Genomic DNA, 20,172 nt, shown 5'->3' with positions numbered 1-20,172 from the left:
AACTGTGCCTTTAAGATGATGTCACTGACGCCATCTTTCATGCAGTGCCTACAGCCAGCCGAGGGTGCTGATCGGACCCCAGGGCTGCCATAGCAACGATCGGGGCATCCCAAAGAAGGCGCGGGGGGTCAATTGTGGGGTAAAGACCCCCCAAAGGCTGGTTAAATTCTGCGGTCGCACTGACAGAAGCTCCCACAATCAGAGCCCACTCTGACCGCGGGTGTTACACTGGGGATCTCGATGCTGGCTTGGCTCAGATCTTGAGCTGAACCAGCATCAGCTCTGCGTCCGAAATATGAAGATTATAGCAGAAATCTACAAATAGTTTTGACCTGGTCAAGATTGCGCCTGAATCTCCTAAGAGGCCAAGTAGCGGAGCGCCGGCACCAGTCAGTTTAAACTCACTGTAGCACTTGTGTTACATCCCATGTAACCATTAACATTTGAGATGAGTGAACAATCCAAAATTTGATACATTGAATTTTTCATATAATTCATCGAACCAATGGATAGATTCACTAATGTCTTATTAAGATCATGGTAAGGAGTAGTTTTTACAGGGACTCTTAGGTGACCAAACCCATTGACCTTATAAAATATAGCCAATACCTTTTACTGAACTTCATCACACCCCTACCATCGCAAGCTTCCATCCTTCTAGACTGGCATTTTTGGGACGCGCTTTGCCATCTAGTTTCATAATACCCAGTTGCATTTCTGCAGGGGCTTTGTGTTCTGTTTCATCAGCTTAAAGACTGAAAATGACCTCTAAATTTTTTTGCGTTGCCCAAGAATGACTGACTAGAAAGATAAGCGTGCCTGGGGATTCGAGCTGTACGAGGAATAAATGTGACATGTACGCATGACGTTTTAAATATCCGCACAGCTGTTGTTTACTTGCTAGATACTTTTTTCCTCTTTCTATGACCAATTTTTGGTGACGGATAAAGAGACAGAAAACATATGTTGATGTTTTTTTTTACTTGAGATACTCCATTACTGGAATTTGTCAGGGTTATAGTTATTTTCTCAAATCATAACAGCAACCCATAAATGTGTAGTAACTAGACATGGTCCTAAATACTAGGTATGTGGACAGAGCACCTGCTACAGGGCCACAAATACCATTGAGGTATGTTAAATGATGTTAGTGATTACTGTGAATCAAGGACGTGGGTCATTGATGATTTCTTGTGGCCCCACTACAAAGCCCCATGGTCACCCTTACTGTTTACATCATACTGTACCCAGAGGTGGATTTACCCATAAATAAACCCAGGTAATTGCTTGGGGGGGGGGGAGCTCACAGCTGTAGACAGTACCAATTCTCCCAGACCAGTTGATAAGTAGAATTCTTACTGACATCATCCTTGCCTGTTGTCAAACCACAGGACACCTTTGGCAGAATTAGTGCCATTCAGGCAGAGCAGAATATTTGGAGGGTTCCCACACATAACTTTGATTGGAGTCAGAGAAATGGTAAATCGGCCCCATACTGAACCTGTGACAATCTATTTTTATAATACCGGTATATATAATATAATGAACTGTGTATATTGTAACCCTTTTGTTTGCATTACATCTCTGCTGTGACATGTTTGTGCACATTCCATTGCACATGACTGTGTGTTATCCGTGTATTGTGACATTACTGTGTGTAGTATCTTTGTACTGTGACGTGACTGTGTGTAGTATCCTTTTACTGTGACATGACTGTGTGTAGTGTCCTTGTACTGTGACTGTGTGTAGTATCTTTGTAATGTGACGTGACTGTGTGTAGTATCCTTGTACTGTGATGTGACTGTGTATATTATTCCTGTAATGTGATCACTGTGTATTTTACTTGTACTGTGACATCACTGTGTGTATTATACCAATTCTGTGACATCACTGTGTATATTGTCCCTTAACTGTGACATGATTGGGGCACATTTACTTACCCGGTCCGGAGGAGTTCCCAAAAGTCCATTGTCCAAAGACAATGCACTGTGCCGCGATTCAAGAAGATCGTGCGCCCGATTTGCTGAATGTGTCGCTTCCCCGATCAGGTCCGCCGGAGTTCACCATCTTCCTCCCGGTGTATGTAAGAGCAAGACTTGCGACACAATTTTTATGTTAAATCCCACAGTTTGTCCGAATCAGTCAGATCGTCCGACGGCCCTCCCCCCGATTTGTGTTGCATGAAAGCTGGTGCAATTACGACTAAATCCGATCGCGTGCGACAAAATCGCCTGCTAAATACCTGTCCCAGCGGCACGATCCCCGAAAACGTTTGAAATCCCGACGGAAATGCAGCCGCGGGACCCTTAGTAAATAAGCCCCATTGTGTGTATTATCCTACTATTATTACTGTCTAAGTTATATATGTAATGGGGTATTTCTTGTTGAGAACTTGTGATATGAGGGCTTGTTGAACTGGTGGCTTTATCGCTAAAAACTGGTAAAGGCAGGTTACTTTTCAAAGGGTGTGTATATACACTATGTAAGTGTAGTAAAGTAATCTGCCAGATAAATCTATTTCTTCTGACAAATTCCTGTATGTCTGGGCATTAGACTGAGAGTCCTTTGATTTTAATTGGGAACCGTACATAATTTCTACTGTAAGGCCTCTTTCACAAGAATGAATGCTTTGCCCGGCCCTGGAGCTCGGCTGGAGAGGTGGAGGGGTTTGTTCTCCTCATCCCTCCTCAGGAATCTCCTCAGGAATGGAACAATAGGGTGACACGCGGCTGTACTCACCGGACTGTGCCATGCACAATTGCACTAAAATGCGACCGTATGTTATGTGGCGTTTATACAGCTAGTGTAACGCCGCAAAATATTAGTTAGTCTGAAGGAGCCTAAGAGTGATGCAACAGAATGAAACACCTTATATTTGCCATAGATTATGATTAGAGAGTCTCAGTTGAAATTATATTTAAAGGATGTTGTTTAAAGGAAACATATTTTTTTATTTTTTATTACCACATGCCATCTTACCTATGCATTTTTAACTGCCTGTACAGATTTCTCTTTGCCATAGACAGCAATAGACTAGAGTTTATTGAGGTCTATGGAAGAAATTTTTCGTGGAGAGGGAGGAGATAAGCTGTGACATCATCTATTGTCAGTAGTGATGTAATGATGGGTCAGTGTTATCTATATAGAGGTAATTGTACAGGGAGGGGAAGGAGATAAGCTGTGACATCATCTATTGTCAGTAGTGATGTAATGATGGGTCAGTGTTATCTATATAGAGGTCATTGTACAGGTACGGGGAGGAGATAAGCTGTGACATCATCTATTGTCAGTAGTGATGTAATGATGGGTCAGTGTTATCTATATAGAGGTAATTGTACAGGGAGGGGAAGGAGATAAGCTGTGACATCATCTATTGTCAGTAGTGATGTAATGATGGGTTAGTGTTATCTATATAGACATCATTGTACAGGAAGGGGGAGGAGATGAGCTGTGACATCATCTTTTGTCAGTAGTGATGTAATGATGGGTCAGTGTTATCTATATAGACATCATTGTACAAGGGAGGGGGAGGAGATAAGCTGTGACATCATCTTTTGTCAGTAGTGATGTAATGATGAGTTAGTGTTATCTATATAGACATTATTGTACAGGAAGGGGGAGGAGATGAGCTGTGACATCATCTTTTGTCAGTAGTGATGTAATGATGGGTCAGTGTTATCTATATAGACGTCTTTTTACAGGGAGGGGGAGTAGATAAGCTTTGACATCATCTATTGTCAGTAGTGATGTAATGATGGGTTAGTGTTATCTATATAGAGGCCATTGTACAAGGAGGGGGAGGAGATAAGCTGTGACATCATCTATTGTCAGTAGTGATGTAATGATGGGTCAGTGTTATCTATATAGAGGCCATTGTACAGGGAGGTAGAGGAGATAAGCTGTGACATCATCTATTGTCAGTAGTGATGTAATGATGGGTTAGTGTTATCTATATAGACATCATTGTACAGGAAGGGGGAGGAGATGAGCTGTGACATCATCTTTTGTCAGTAGTGATGTAATGATGGGTCAGTGTTATCTATATAGACATCATTGTACAAGGGAGGGGGAGGAGATAAGCTGTGACATCATCTTTTGTCAGTAGTGATGTAATGATGGGTTAGTGTTATCTATATAGACATCATTGTACAGGAATGGGGAGGAGATGAGCTGTGACATCATCTTTTGTCAGTAGTGATGTAATGATGGGTCAGTGTTATCTATATAGACGTCTTTTTACAGGGAGGGGGAGTAGATAAGCTTTGACATCATCTATTCTCAGTAGTGATGTAATGATGGGTCAGTGTTATCTATATAGAGGCCATTGTACAGGGAGGTAGAGGAGATAAGCTGTGACATCATCTATTGTCAGTAGTTATGTAATGATGGGTCAGTGTTATCTATATAGACGTCTTTGTACAGGGAGGGGGAGTAGATAAGCTGTGACGTCATCTATTGTCAGTAGTGATGTAATGATGGGTCATTGTTATCTATATAGACGTCTTTGTACAGGGAGGGGGAATAGATAAGCTGTGACATCATCTATTGTCAGTAGTGATGTAATGATGGGTCAGTGTTATCTATATAGAGGTCATTGTACAGGAAAGAGGAGGAGATAAGCTGATATATCATCTATTGTCAGTAGTGATGTAATGATGGTCGGTATTATCTAAACAGAGGTAATTGTACGGGGAGGGGGAGGAAATAAGCTGTGACATCATCTATTGTCAGTAGTGATGTAATGATGGGTCAGTGTTATCTATATAGAGGTCATTGTAAAGGGAGGGGAAGGAGATAAGCTGTGACATCATCTATTGTCAGTAGTGATGTAATGATGGGTCAGTATTATCTATATAGAGGTAATTACCTTTTAGAGGTAAAAGGGGGAGGAGATAAGCTGTGCTATCGTCAGTAGTGATGTAATGATGGGTTAGTTAGTTAGGTCATTGTAAAGGGAGGGGGAGAACATAAGCTGTGACATCATCTCTTGTCAGTAGTGATGTAATGATGGGTCAGTGTTATCTATATAGAGGTCATTGTACAGGAAGGGGGAGGAGATAAGCTGTGACATCATCTATTGTCAGTAGTGATGTAATGAATGGTAAGTATTATCTATATAGACTTCATTGTACAGGGAGGGGAAGGAGATAAGCTGTGACATATAAGTAAACTTTAAAAAAAAATCTAGTATAAAACCTTATTTTATGAACATATATTCTGTTTGACATACAGTATCACAAATTTACCTCCAAATGTATTAAATCTATATTTTCAGTGGAAGTCAGATCATAATTTCTGCTTTATATTTGTGTGTATTCTGCTGTTATTATAAAGACGTCTGTAGATGTCATTATATTTCTCTGCACATAGGATGAGTGTGTGTCTGTGTGGCTGTACTGCAATGGGATCCATATGTTTGTTGTCCTTCCAGGAAAAAGTTGATGGGGGGATAATGTGAAACTTACTTTAGCTCTCCCATACAACACATAAATTAGCAAAAGACACTAAACCCTTTTTTGGCAAATAATCAGTTGTCTGCTTCTCAGACACTGACAAATGGCTTTGAGACAAATCTTAGTTGGTTAAGTTTCCACAATTAAAAGTAAATTTGTTGACAACAAACACATAAATAAAAATATATTTACATACTGTAAAATGCTCAAGAGGCTATAAAATGTATCCAATCATATGTTGATTCAGTTATTGCCATACATTGGGCCATAATTGTAAATAAACACTTCATGGTTATGGTGACTTCATCTGACGTAGTGACATAAACAGGGTGTATTTACATGGTACAGATTGTCTGCAGAAATGTCTACAATTCCAAATTAGTTCCATTCCTCTAATTGGTGTTGTCTTGAGAACCTGTAAGCCCCATTCAGATCAATGTGACAGTATTATATATTTCTGCTACAAATCTGCCATGTGGGATAAACTCTTCTGAGGCTAGGTTCACATGGTGGGGCACATTTACTTAAAGGGAACCTGTCACCAGGAGACCCATTTTTATCACTCCCCCAGTCCTGACAGAGCATAGTACATACACTGCCAAAGTGTTTTTGTATTAAAAATAGGTTTTACAGAAAAAAAGATGTGTTATATTGTACCTTTTATTAGGATCTGCTGTGTGACTAGGCTTTTGCCAAATGGGAGGGTCTGGAAAGGAGCAGTCCCCCCCCCCACCCTTGGGGAACAGCTACTCCTTGTGTCCTTTTCAAATATATGAAAACACCCATCACTGGGCTTAGCGAAGCCCCCTGCTCCTCTTCAGCCAATCCCGAGTGTGGGGAGTTATTCATATATTTGAAAAGGTCACATGTTTCCCAAAGGTGGGGGGGGAACTGCTCCTTTCCAGCCCCTCCCATTAGGCAACTGCCTAGTCACACAGCAGATGCTAATGAAAGGTACAATATAACATATCTTTTTTTCTGTAAAACCTATTTTTAATACAAAAACACTTTGGCAATGTATGTACTATGCTCTGTGGGGACTGTGGGAGTGCTAAAAATGGGTCTCCTGGTGACAGGTTCCCTTTAAATATCTGTAGTGTGCAGAGGGCACCAGATTCAGGAATTGTGGCACCTGTTCTTCATGAATCTGGTTCCCCCTGCACTGCCCAAACAGTGTGCAGTGATGCACCTTTAACATGGGGCGTACAACACACCTCAGACTTTACATGATTATTGTGGTGCACGGTCCAACTGAGCATCGGAACGCCCATTTCAGTGATGAAATGTGTGTCACGTGAAGAATAGTGCCCCCGCAACAAAAAAAGGGTTGCATGCGACACATATGTGGTGCGGACACTTCTTATATCCAATTGCAAGACGTTTGCACATAAAAGAACATGCAAAACTGGTGCACGGCTCTCAGGACATGTGCCTCTGTGTCTTTTGTATTCGCAGCTTGCAAAACATATACTCAGTAGAGGCCATTCAAGTCTACAGAGGGTTGATTGAACATTACTGCATGCTTCCCTTGGCCTCCGCTCTACACTATGTGAGTACCCCAGTGGTGTCACTGTCCCAATAAAAAAGTGGATAGAACACACTGGAAGAGATTTATTAAGCCAGAATTTCCAGACTTCTGATGTAATTTGTATCACTGTATCAGCATACCTTGGGATAATTCCTAGTCATATGCTGTAAGGACACGTCAGGAATCCTCCCAATGTTTCAATGATTTTGAAACTTCCAAACTTGAGTGATTGGATGTAGCGCTGTATATTATTGAAATTGAATAGAATACCACACAATACCATTTTTGTATTTTGAGCTTGAAACTGTATTTTTTACTATAAAAACCATCTAATTTATTTTCTCTTTTGTAGGAAAGCCCTTGAAGATGCAAAGATCCTGGAGACATGGCTATGTCATAATGCCTGAAGGAGGATCTAAATTCTCGCACCTTAAAATAAGAAAGTGATGCTCCTTTGGAAATCTTCTCTGCCATGGATAGATTGCGGCATGTCCCCATGGACCTCAGAGATGTGCTGAGGACAATCAGGATGAAAGCCAAATATGCTCTCTTCCTAGCCTTAGTGGTGGTGCTAGTCATTATTGAGAAGGAAAACAAGATCATTTCAAAGTAAGAGAATGGGAAAAAATTGTTTAGCTAATGAACAGTAAACGGTAGAAGACAGAAATATTTCCTCACCAGTGTATATAGAATAAATATATATTCCCCCTATCATACATGTGTGAGCATAGCCTCACATTACAGTCAAATTGCTAACTGTTTTAGGTTATTTATGAAATTATTTTATAAAAATCCCCAGAAGAAGTTTTGGGTATCTGCCATACTAAAAGAAGTTTTCCAACAAATAAATTGATGCCCTGCCACCGCCATTCTTGATCCCTCACAAATTTTCTAAGCAAATATATTTATTGATGTATTATTGCCATGAAATTCTCACCAGATGTTGTTAACAACCCATCCAATCCAACCCAATCCAACCCATCCAATAAAAGCAAACCATAAATGTCCATAAATTATGTGTAATAAAGTGAAAGGAAAAAGTATTAAAAAATACAGAAATGTATTTAATACAAAAGCCTTTTTTGGTGATGACAGCTTCAGAAATCCGCCTGCCAGTGCCATTGGTATTCTTTGTAACAATAATGTTGACGAGATCTTCAGATAGCTCACTGTTTTTTCCCATCATGAAACGTTTCTTGTGTTCCATCTGGGAAATTAGATCTTTTTATAGGCCACCATTGAACCAGCTGATATTATTTTCAGTGGCAGACTTTCTTTCTAATTACTGTTAGATTTCAGCTGGTGTCATGACTTTCTATGGCTTTTTGCACCTCTATTTCTTCTTCTATGTAAACGCTTTCCCAATGTCATTTCACATTAATAAAAATAATTTAAATCACAGACATGTATGGCTAGTTTTCTTTGCCAGTGTGGATTGGATGGGTTGTTCCTGACATCTGGTGAGAATTTCCTAAACTGGACATACAGAAATAAATTTACTATGAAAATTGATGACGTGTTCACTACTTATTCACTTGCTGTATACAAAGAAATTGTTCCAACACCTTTTTGAAATGATCAACCGATTATGCATACTGGATTGGCAGATATTTGGTTCCTCCATATATTATAAATACTGGCTATGAGAAGATGTACTGAGTTGTCGTCTCTAAGAGATTTCACTTTATATTATTTTGGGGCAGTAGGGAGCTTGTCAACCTGTGTATATCCAGAAATCATCCTAAATAATATGTTGAAGTTATTTTGCAGTTCACAATGAATCTTATCAGCTTGTGCTTCTGAAATAAGTAATATGGAATCATAGAAATCAACATTTGATAATCGAGTTGCTATAGCTTCATGTTGCATTCCCATGGGACCCTGTGTCCCTTCATACTTAAAGGGGAGATTTATCAGTAGTATCTGAGAGCTGAGCTAGGTGTACATTTTTCTGGCATGTACATGAGGCCTTACTAACTGATCAATCATTAGTGTAGTCTCTCTCTGCCAAGACTTTTATCTCAATTTATTTAATCAAGAAGCAATCCATTATATTTTCACCAGAAATTTTTTGGCAGAACATGAAAATGTTGGTGCATGTAATTTATGCAATGTACAAGAGAAAATACTTGAAAGCATTTAGTAGAAATCTCCTCGATCTGTCACATTTCTACATATATTAAATGTTTCTCAGATACAAACACAGGATTTAACTGTAGAAAATATTTTATTCATTATTTTTCTCTGCTTTTACTTGCAGGGTATCAGACAAACTTAACCTGAAGCAAATGCCGCAAAATATTTTTGAGATCAACAGTACAGATTCCAATATTGTCTACTCAGAAAATGGTTCCTTACTGTCGCTTAGTGAGCTGGACTCCGCTTTTTCTAAGTTAAGGAAACAACTTACTAACGTTACCTTACAGTTTGGTGGGAGTAACCCGTTTCCTGCAGACCTGCCAAAAATGCCTCGCAGGCATATACTGCTGATGGCCACCACACGCACTGGCTCATCCTTTGTAGGTGAATTCTTCAACCAACAGGGAAATATTTTTTATTTGTTTGAACCCTTATGGCACATCGAAAGAACGGTGTCTTTTGAATCGACTGGTGCCAATGCCGTTGGTTCAGCAATTGTTTACAGAGATGTCCTTCAGCAACTATTTCTCTGTGATCTACATATTTTGGAAAACTTTATTTCACCACCTCCAGAGAACCACCTCACAAGATTCCTATTTCGTAGAGGCTCTAGCAAGTCTTTATGTGAAGACCCGGTATGTACTCCATTTGTAAAAAAAGCTTTTGAAAAGTATCACTGCAAGAATCGCCGATGTGGTCCTCTTAACATGACATTGGCAATGAAAGCATGTTCGAACAAAGAACATGTTGCTATTAAGGCAGTACGTATCCGACAACTGGAGTTTCTGCGTACACTTGTAGAAGATCCACGGCTTGATATGAGGATAATACAGTTGGTGCGTGATCCAAGAGCTGTACTGGCATCTCGTATGGTAGCATTTTCTGGAAAATATGAATCATGGAAAAAATGGGCCCTGGAGGGAGCAGCTCCCATACCTGAGGATGAAGTTCAAAAACTAAGGGGTAACTGTGAGAGCATTCGTTTGTCTGCAGAACTGGGTTTGAGTCAACCATATTGGCTTAGAGGTCGCTACATGCTTATGCGATATGAAGACATTGCTAGATTTCCTCTTGAAAAGGCCAAAGAAATGTATAACTTTGCAGGGATCCCACTTACACCACAAGTTGAAGAATGGATTATCAAAAACACTCAAGCATCCCATGAAAGTAATGGTATCTACTCAACACAAAAGAACTCATCTGAACAGTTTGAGAAGTGGCGATTCAGCATACCATTTAAATTAGCCCAGGTAGTCCAGGATGTGTGTGAACCAGCTATGAAAATTTTTGGCTACAAGCTGGCTAATGACTTACAGACCCTTACAAATCGCTCAATCAGTTTACTGGAAGATAAGGTTAAATTTTGGGTGACGTAATGTTTTGCTATTTAAGATTATTTATATCTTGGGTTAAGAACTGCCATGCAACTTTGTGCTTGAAACCTGGGAGGCAGATGGGAGAGGGCTAATTTGCACCTGCTGAGCCGCAATGCGCCATCTTTAAGCCTGCGTGCATTTTTCATTGTATTCCTTCCTAAATTAGGGAGGCTTTTTTTAAATCAAAATTGTCAGGGGAAGAAGCTGAAGTTGCCGATTACCCAGATTGGCTTTGAAAGTGGATGATTCCTGCTGATGTACAGAAAAGTCCTAAATTGTGTCTATTCCTGGAATAAGTACAATATTCCTCTCTCTTTCTCCAGCACAAGCTGTTTACTGAAGCCGAATCGAGGATTTTCTGCACTACAAGGCATCCAAAGAGTTCAAGGACTCTGCAAACTTAAATATAAACAGCACAGACATCCTGTGAGAATGTTTTTTTTTCCCTAAACAATAGATTTCTAATTTTTACATTCTTAAAAAGGCAGTGGACTGTAGTTGTACAAATATTGCTACCAATCGGAAGAGATTTTTTCTTATATGTAAGAAAGACAATCTAATGAAGCGTATGTGAATAAGAACAAGCTTGCACACAATACAAAAAGTTGTATGTTTTGGATAAGAGTCTACAGCATCCCAAGGTCTTTCCATTTCATACAACAATTCCCTTTCTTATAAAGTTTGAACACAGTTGACTGTAGCTTTGCATGGGAAATGAAATACTGTACACCAGTGGAAATCACTATTTATTTCTTGAGGTGGTGACATTGCACCACCTGTTTCTCGCTCCAGCTTGTTCTAACACTCCATAAAGTGTTAGCAGGCCTCTCACCTGTCTTCTCCATTCAGTGAGGTGTGTAATGAGATAATGAATGCTTTTCTATAGGACTGCATAGGGCTCAGAGCAGAATAGCGGGCAGCTGGTCTTGTCCAAACAAATATTATTAGGTCAGTGTAGAGATTAGACTATAATTGACGATCAAATGAAGGAGCTTTTGTTAGCCAAGAAATAGTGAGGCTGGTATACGCCACAATTAGTATACAGTAGCCAATAGGCAAGCACTGGGAACAAATATTAGTAACCGTTAGTTTTACTTCCCCCTATGATGTATTGCACAATATTTCATTATTAAAGGAGATCTACCATCAGATACACTGATGGTAGACTCCTATAACGAACCTGTTGGTTGTCTTGTCTTCTTGAAATAAAGAGTCATATAAAATATGCTAATTTTATATAGTGCCTCCTGGCTCCAAGGCTGCTAATTTATTTACACCCTCCCCCCACGTACTTTAAATTTAGCTGGGTCGCGCTTAGGTATTGTTCAGACTTTCCTATCAAGCCGGCAGCACAAGGAAAGTCTCGCCCTCGTGCCTGAGACTTGCAGACTGCCAGTTGATATCACAAGCAGTCTGAACAACACCTAGGCGGGACCAATCCAAAAAGAAAATATTCAGGGCAGGGGGGGGGGGGCGTGAATAAATTATCTGCCCCCTGAGCCAGCAGGTGCTCAGGTTACCTAAGCCCATAAGACTGAGCGCCTCCTGCTCATTAGCATATTTTATGTAACTCTTTATTTCAAGAATGTGGATGTGTTGGGATGTGACAAAAAGCTGTTCATTACAAAGAGAAGACAACAGACAAGTATGTTATAGGAGTTTACTATCAGTATACATGATGGTAGATGTCATTTAAATTATGTTGACACCAAAAACTGGACACTCAGTATTGGGTGAATGTGGCTATTTAACAATATCTTATTATTTTATTTTTATCCCTAGGGTTCCTCTAATGACTTTAGCATTAAGTAGTGTATGTATTAGTTCAAATTCATTATTTGGCTTAGTTCACATCTCTGTTATCTCTGTTATGTTTTCAGATATTTGCATTAGTTATTGAAAAACAGATGTAGTAGTTGAACACACAACATTGGGAGAGATTTATTAATCTGTTTACTGCACAATTCTGTCATGTGTCAAGGGGTTAAGATACTTTTACGACAAGAATGGAAAAAGGGGCGTGGCTTGGATAGAAAAAGACAGTGCGCCAAAAATAAGACTAGGCAGTCTTAGGTCATGTGCACATGTTGCATTTCAGTTTCACTTTTAAATGCAACTCAAAAGGGACAGAAAAAAGCTTGGGCAGAACGCATATCCGTTTCCACTGAGACGCATCTATTCTGGACTAAGCACCATGTGTTTTGCATCTGCTCCTCATATGTATTCTGGCCGAGCCCCTCCCCGTTGCATTTAAAAATACAACTGAAATGCAATTACAGCCGTAATACAGGGCGCAAACAATGGTACCATAGACTGTTGTTCATGTCTGGTTTGTCATCGGAAGGTGAGAACCACTCATACACTGATGACAACAATAAATGACTGCACCGGTAGCTCATGCATGGGGCTGTGGAATATATGGCCTTGTGCATCACCAAATATAATCTGAATGGGACGCATGTTAGCTGTAAAAATAAAAGCTAGCACCTTCCGCATATAACATTTAGGTGCATGTAGCCACCTAGTTTTGGCTCAAGATAACTGATGAAAATAACTAAAGACATAACGGAGATGTGAACTGGGCCAAACACTCATCAATACGCCATGGAGTATTTTTTTATAACTTCAACATTTTAAAGTTGTCACAACAAATGTACACATGTGGGAGGGGTTATTTAGCAGAATTCTGACAGGTCTGATGTGTGTATTTTCAAGCCCAAAAAGTTGTTCACCATTTTTGAATTCCAAACTTGCAACTTTTTTTGCCAAAAAAAAACATGCATATAAGACGCATCAGAGTTCTAATAAATCCCTTGCACTGTAGAAGGGGAATTGAATATTTTAATCATGGACATTGATGGCATTTCCATAGGTTCTACCAGATGTTTCCCACCATTACTCAACTCAAAACCATATCAAAACCAAGGTTTCCTCCGACACATGCATCTCTCTGCATTCAGTGGGTCAAATGCACTTGTTGAAGATCTTGAGATAGTGTAGGTATGGGTGCCAGAGGTGGAGCATATATGCCTTATGAACATGCCAAAAATACCTCTAAAAGTACCTTTTTAATCATGACTCTTTTGATTACATTAGAAAAACTATTTAGCAAATTTACTGGTCAAGTGGGGAACCATCAGGCTGATCTGGATTCCCTTCATCCATGGTGCCATGACTAGTCATACTTTGGATTTAATATAGAGATAGAATTATATTATTTATATATATTAAAGAAGCCATTTGCGCTAAGGGTTTGTGTTGGTTGAAAGTGCACTTTATGTAAGCCGTTTCTACCTTAATATATAGGATGTCATTAATTACCCAGCACGTAGGAACTTGTTCTTCTCCAGGATTAGTAAAGTAAACAGTGCCTCATTAATGATGATCCTTTTTTCCTTCTGTAACAGAGGAAGAATGTTCAAACATGACAATAATTTGTTCTAACAAGGGATAGGCGTGTTGTGAAGACATCAAGATATGCTCAGAAAATATGGCATTATATTATTCCTTAGTGCTTAGTGCTTCTTACCGGTTAGAAATTTGACTTAAATGAACTTATATAGGAGAGATTTATCAGAAGTCTCTTAGAGCAGAACTGTTCTAGTTGCCCATCAATCAGAGCTCAGCTTTCATTTCCCTACATTTCGTTATAAAATTAATGCTAAGCTGTGATTGGTTTCCATGGGCAACTAGGACAGTTTTATCTCAGAAACATGATAAATCTCCCCCTATGACTTTACGCCTTCAAATCATTTTGTAGAGCGATTCTTTATGTTAAATCTTTTATTGAGGAGCATTAAAGCAACACTTTACTTCTCCATAAAATATTTCCTCCTATTCCACATTCCCTCTTTATTTAAGGATCATGGCTGGAAGCTTTTAAGACTACACTATATACAGCAAAGAAAATGTATCATTCTGCAATCATTTTGCTGGACTGCATTCATATCAAGATAAGCCAAGTTTTATAAGCTACTTATTCCCACTTTATCTTAGACTTGGCATGTAAAAAGCTACACAAATGAGCCGTGTAGCCCATTGTAGTGGTGTGTAGCCATGTACCCACCACTTATGTTCTTCACTAGTCTTAGGCATGTGTCAGTGCAACTGGTGAGTTTAGTTATAGTGTCCAAATAGTCCAAATATTCTGTACTAGATCATTAGAAATGTAATCAATCACCTGCAAGTGTAAAATGGAACCCAATCTACTAAATAATAGGTGAATACACATTTATGGGATTAACACTTCCATATATGTTGTATATATTTAGTAATAATGCCAACATTCACCAAGTTACAGACAAAATATGCCTTTCTAGGAAACATGTGGTGTGCAGATGTATAAGAGCTGTAATATGAGTGGCTGATGTTTAAAGGAAATAAATATCAAGGGGATTCACTAACATTCTCATAGCCAATGCAATTATGACCTACCATGGTATACATCACCTACATTACATATACACCCTCATATATGTTACAATAGATGTGCCATTTATGGGTTATGGGTTTCCCTAAATTTCCCACAATAATTCTGCTTTGTTTGTAAGAAAAAAAGTCAAGCTACTTCTCTCCATATGTATATTCCAGTCTGTATAGTGTGTGTCTATGGAGGCTGCCTGAATTCACATCTTATCTCCCTGTTTTTTGGTTAAACAGCTCTGAGAAAGAAGGATTAACCCCTGTACTTTCAGATGGACCATTTAAAATACTGCCAGTATTATAGTCAAAGGGGGGGGGGGGGGTTAATAACTGTCTATTGTATATACACACCCATTACATCACTACAGTTGTGGTCCTTCAGAAACTCGGGAAACCCAATGAAAATGCGGTCCGCGGTCCCTTAGTAAATGAGCCCCAATGTGTCTTCAGATAACACAACAGATAACTTTCAGTCCAGACAATTGTTGTGTGAAATTACAGTAGGCAGTGGGAGCAGGGAGGTGCTCATTAGCATAATTTTAAATGCTGATTTTAGAAGAAGGCGGCCATGGATAACAAATTTAAGAAAATTACCACAGTTATGTTGCCTGGATCTACGAGTAAGTGTTCCTGGTTTCATTTTGATGATAGAATTATTACACAGATCGAATCAATGTCTCACCAGGGATAATTATTTCATATCCAGAAAACTGTCATAAGTAGTCTTCAAAAAGCTTTTATCTGGACATATTCTATTGGTAACTATTGAAACTATTGAACTTGTCACCACAATACAAACAAATTTGCACACATTTGCTTGTATTGTAGTGACAAGTTTTTTTGATTACTTTATTTTGATGGTAGATTTCTTTTAACAGTATTTCTGAAGTGTTGAGTGTATGTGGAATTTTTGTATTAAAGATATACGTTACCTTTCAGTTTGTTGTATATATTATACAACAATCACATTTTCTTTATTGTAGTTTGGATTCAGATGCAAAATAGAAGTTTATCAAAACTAGCCCATTGTTAATGTATATTAACTTCTTCTAAGTGTTAGAAAGGGATGTTAAACATTTCATAAATCTAGTTAAAAATCTGTTTGTTTTTAAATTTTCTGTAGAACCCATCAGTCCGGTATCCTACTTTATGGTAAAGTATTCAAATCCATAGTATACACTGAAGACTTTCCTTCCCCATCTCAACCCCAAAATACATGCTTTCACAGAAGTGAAGCTATAATGATACATTCTGTCCAATAAATGACCCTTTATGTTATTTCCTAGTAAAGCCTTATTGAGGTCATTCCTGGCAGTGAGTAGGCCTCTGATTCAGAGAACTGTATATACAGTGCTTGGTCTAGATTCACACTTCACTACATGCCATAAATTACCAGAAAGATGGGTTTAGCTACTTTTTGGCTCATTATTGCACTATAATGACCTCTGTGTACTCCTGACACCAAGATGTCCCTCAAGACCTCTGCAACTTAGCATAAGGACAAGGTAGCATAGCACCGGTCTGTTTCTATGAATGACGAAGTATTTAGGTGCAAATCAAAGTTTTTTATTTTCATTCACAGTGTTCTCAACATCACACTCCTATAGTAAATCTACAGCATACATAAGGCTGGTACAGTACTCAATCCATTACACTGATACCTTGTCCTCAAAAACCCCGGGCTACCAGTTACAGCTGGTTCTATGTATCCGTAGGTTTGTGTCATACTTTAAAGACTCAACTTGACATTTGTAATGCATCACCTTACTTCCACTAACATTGACACCTGGTAATGAAAATAATTCAAGAAATTGTGCTCATACGCTCCACAAACACCAGATCTTACACACCATTTATTACTACACGTCAATTATCCGGGATAAAGCACCATGTAGTAATACCAATCCGTAGGTCTTCTGTATGCTGTGTTGCAAATAAGAACATCAATTTTGTTCTTGATCCTAGAATTTCTTGGACCGATTACAATAAATCAATTGTTTTTATATAAGATTCTAAAAGTAAAAATAAAAAACTATTAATGGAAATAATTATGATGGAACATAACAGCAATAGTGTTGAGTAGACTATAGTAGCGAATGGCACAATGGGACACTGACTATCCCCTTAGCTGCCCTAAAGTGGCCATTTGGTAGGCCATCTTGGAAGTCCTGTAGAAGTCAATCAAATGTAGGACAAACCCCCATTGGTAGAACTCCCGGGGATCATAGATTTATCCCCTAGTAAACATTTATGATTAACCTTTTATGAAGAACCCTTTATAGGGAGTGTGTTAGTAGTTTTGACCCCCACTGTATAGATGACTAGAAGAGTAATATCCGATTACAAGTTTGACATGGTCCATGCTCACTAATGCCACAATCCCTTCTGCCCAGGATTAAATCCTGGACTCCTCAGCCATGTGTAGAAGTAGGTAAGTATCAAGTACTCTACTTATGCTGTTGTAGTTTTGAGGTATCAAAACTTCTTACAAAGATACATTTGAGACCAATTGTTTTAGTTCATTTAGCAAAATATTGGAAAATATGGAACTGGAGCATGTTATCCTTCCCTGTAGCATTGAATTTGGCTTTAAAATTGAGCAATATATGTACAGGCAAAATATGTTTAATTTCATGGACACCCAAGATTTTCTAGCAATATGAAGACCTACCTATTTCCTATCCATTTTTTAATTTACTGAAGGGTTAATTTCTAAAATCCATCATAAATAGAGTGCACTTTTAACCAACACAGTAAAAGTAATATAAAGGATAAGGAGGATATAACTTATCAAACATGGCAATCAACTTGCACTAGAGTTTGCTCAGTATATATATATATATATATATATATATATATATATATATATATATACTTTTTGAAGATAAGTGCAATTAATAGTCTTCCATGTTAGAGGTGATTTGCTTCCTCTTAAAATTCAAGTGTTTGTTTTTCTATATAGAGCATCCAGTTTTTGGTTTATATTTTATTTTGTCTTAATTATTTGTTTTTACAAAAAAAAATGATGTTGAATTTTCCAAGTAATTTTATTTATTTATTTTATTGAAAGAGGGGAAAACTAAATATTTTATTTGCAAGAATTGAGCTGTACCAAAAATGAAAAATGAAAAATAAAAACTATAAATTTACTAAATTAAATATGTTTGCTGTTTTGTTCTTTAATTTGAGATGTGATTTTGTGAAATACTCAATAGAGGATATTTAGATTTCACGAGGTATACAGTAAGTTGTAAAAAAACACACATAGTTAAAAGGCTGTTCCACACAACACTAAAATATAGTTAACTTGTCTGAAATATTGGACAGACATTGCAGTTTATTCTTCATGACTATTAAAGTGGAAAAGTTAAACACCCATGGAAAAAAAAGTAGTTACCTACGCAATCATCACTATGATTCACTATGTTCTAATGTTTTCTTTTTGATCTCTGTAGAATTTTGTGCCCCGTTTATTCTAGACATAATAGATACTGTTATCCTCTGGTATCTGCTTCTGATTCTTCTGTCCATTGGACAAAATGCCCCCAAATCCCTCTTTGATTAGCTGACACAGAACCTTTAGATCTAGTTGCAATGTTATCATAGGGCAACAGTTGTGGCCAGAATTTAAAGGGTCTTCTAAACCCACTTGACCACACCAAAAGGATCAGGTCAGGCGCCAGCACCCGGCCAACCCGGTCAAGTGTCGGGGCCCCGGGGTACTGGAGGGGCCCACTCGGGCCCCCAGATCAATTGTACCAGTGTCGCTATAAGACACTGGTACAATTGATCACCATCCGGATCGATCACTTTTCTGCCTCTATGCTGTGCTGGTCGGGAGCGCAGCATAGAGACAGAATCTAAAACTCACCTGTCCCGGTTCCCACGATGCGTCTGTGGAGCCGGCGCACATGATGACGTCATCGGATCACGTGTGCTGGCTTCAGAGCCGGCGTGTACGGGAGGCCCAGACCGAAGACAGCTGCAGGTGCTGCTCCGGGGGAACCAGGAAAGGTGAATTCTTCTTCCTTTCCTCCGGGGGGAGGGGTTCAGTGTGTCTGCAGGGAGAGGGGGGAGGGAGGGGGTCAGTGTGTCAGCAGAGAGAGGGGGGAGGGAGGGGGTCAGCAGGGAGAGGGGGGAGGGATGGGGTCAATGTGTCAGCAGGGAGAGGGGGGAGGGAGGGGGTCAGTGTGTCAGCAGGGGGGGGGGTCAGTGTGTCAGCAGGGGGGGGGGGTCATTGTGTCAGCAGGGGGGGTCATTGTGTCAGCAGGGGGGTGGGTTCAGTGTGTCCGCAGGGGGAGGGGGGGTTCAGTGTGTCCACAGGGGGAGGGGGGGTTCAGTGTGTCCGCAGGGGGAGAGGGGGGTTCAGTGTTACCGCAGGGGGAGGGGGGATTCAGTGTGTCCGCAGGGTGGTGAGGGGGTCAGTGTGTTTTCAGGTGGAAGGTGGGGTGATCAGTGTGTCCGCAGGTGGAAGGGGGGGTGGTCAGTGTGTCCGCAGGGGGAGGGGGGGGCAGTGTGGCCACTGGAGGGCGGCCCACAGAGGGGCCCACTAAGGCTCTGTCGCCCAGGGGCCCACTAAAACCTGGAGCCGGCCCTGATAGAGGATCTACAGCTCCAGGCTATACAGAACTGAAAGAGGGCATAGAAGTCTAAGGTTCTGTGTCCTGTTATGTTTGATAAGCCTCAGATCATTTTCAACTCATAGTTTATGAGAGGGCACTTACAGTGGAGGCCACACTGACAGAACTTCTTTTGGAAGTCCTATTAAAGCTAAGAGGATCCTCATGCTTGGATAAAAAGGGTTTTGCCACTTTTTTATAGGATGAAGTCTGACTCAGTTACTTCCTGGTACACTGGGTTGACCTCCATTACTACCGGGCAATGCCCGGTAAAAATTATTTGCGATGCTAAAGGATACATGTCAATTTGCATTAGTGTTAGTATGTCATTAGAATAAGTGATTTATGTAAACAAAGTGGGGATGTGTTGGACAAATGAGGAACAAAGCTATCTTGCAGCAATGTATGGGAGAAGTTATCATGATGGTTTGAGCCATAAGAAGAAAAAAATTGAATATTATGCCTCCAATCAAATAAGAATTTTATTTGTTTATTGGTAAATCACCCCATTATTGTCTAACATAATGGAATCACTGCTGTAAAATAAACCACAGGAGGCAGTACAGGACAATTGGGCTAGAATAGTAAAATATATTGTTTTATCCATTCCCACAGCAAAATAATAAATATATATG

General features: G+C 39.5%; 1 protein-coding gene across 2 annotated transcripts in view; it reads left to right on the top strand.

The window, feature by feature from the left end:
* Window positions 1–18,024, top strand: part of CHST3 (carbohydrate sulfotransferase 3) — a 74,318-nt gene extending 56,294 nt beyond the window's left edge. Inside the window, exons 3-5 of one of the 2 annotated variants that reach the window (XM_072131346.1) lie at window positions 6,909–7,002; window positions 7,334–7,590; window positions 9,242–18,024. In XM_072131346.1, coding sequence (XP_071987447.1) covers window positions 7,454–7,590; window positions 9,242–10,496 — 1,392 coding nt within the window. In that variant the 5' untranslated portion in view covers window positions 6,909–7,002; window positions 7,334–7,453 and the 3' untranslated portion in view covers window positions 10,497–18,024. The remainder of the gene's footprint in view (window positions 1–6,908; window positions 7,003–7,333; window positions 7,591–9,241) is intronic. The other variant, XM_072131345.1, reaches the window with a different exon arrangement.
* Window positions 18,025–20,172: the final 2,148 nt, after the last annotated feature.

The sequence above is a fragment of the Engystomops pustulosus genome, chromosome 11 (genome assembly GCF_040894005.1).
Source record: "Engystomops pustulosus chromosome 11, aEngPut4.maternal, whole genome shotgun sequence".
NCBI lineage: Eukaryota > Metazoa > Chordata > Amphibia > Anura > Leptodactylidae > Engystomops > Engystomops pustulosus.
Note: the sequence above shows the minus strand (reverse complement) of the source record. Positions and strands in the feature narration are given on the sequence as shown.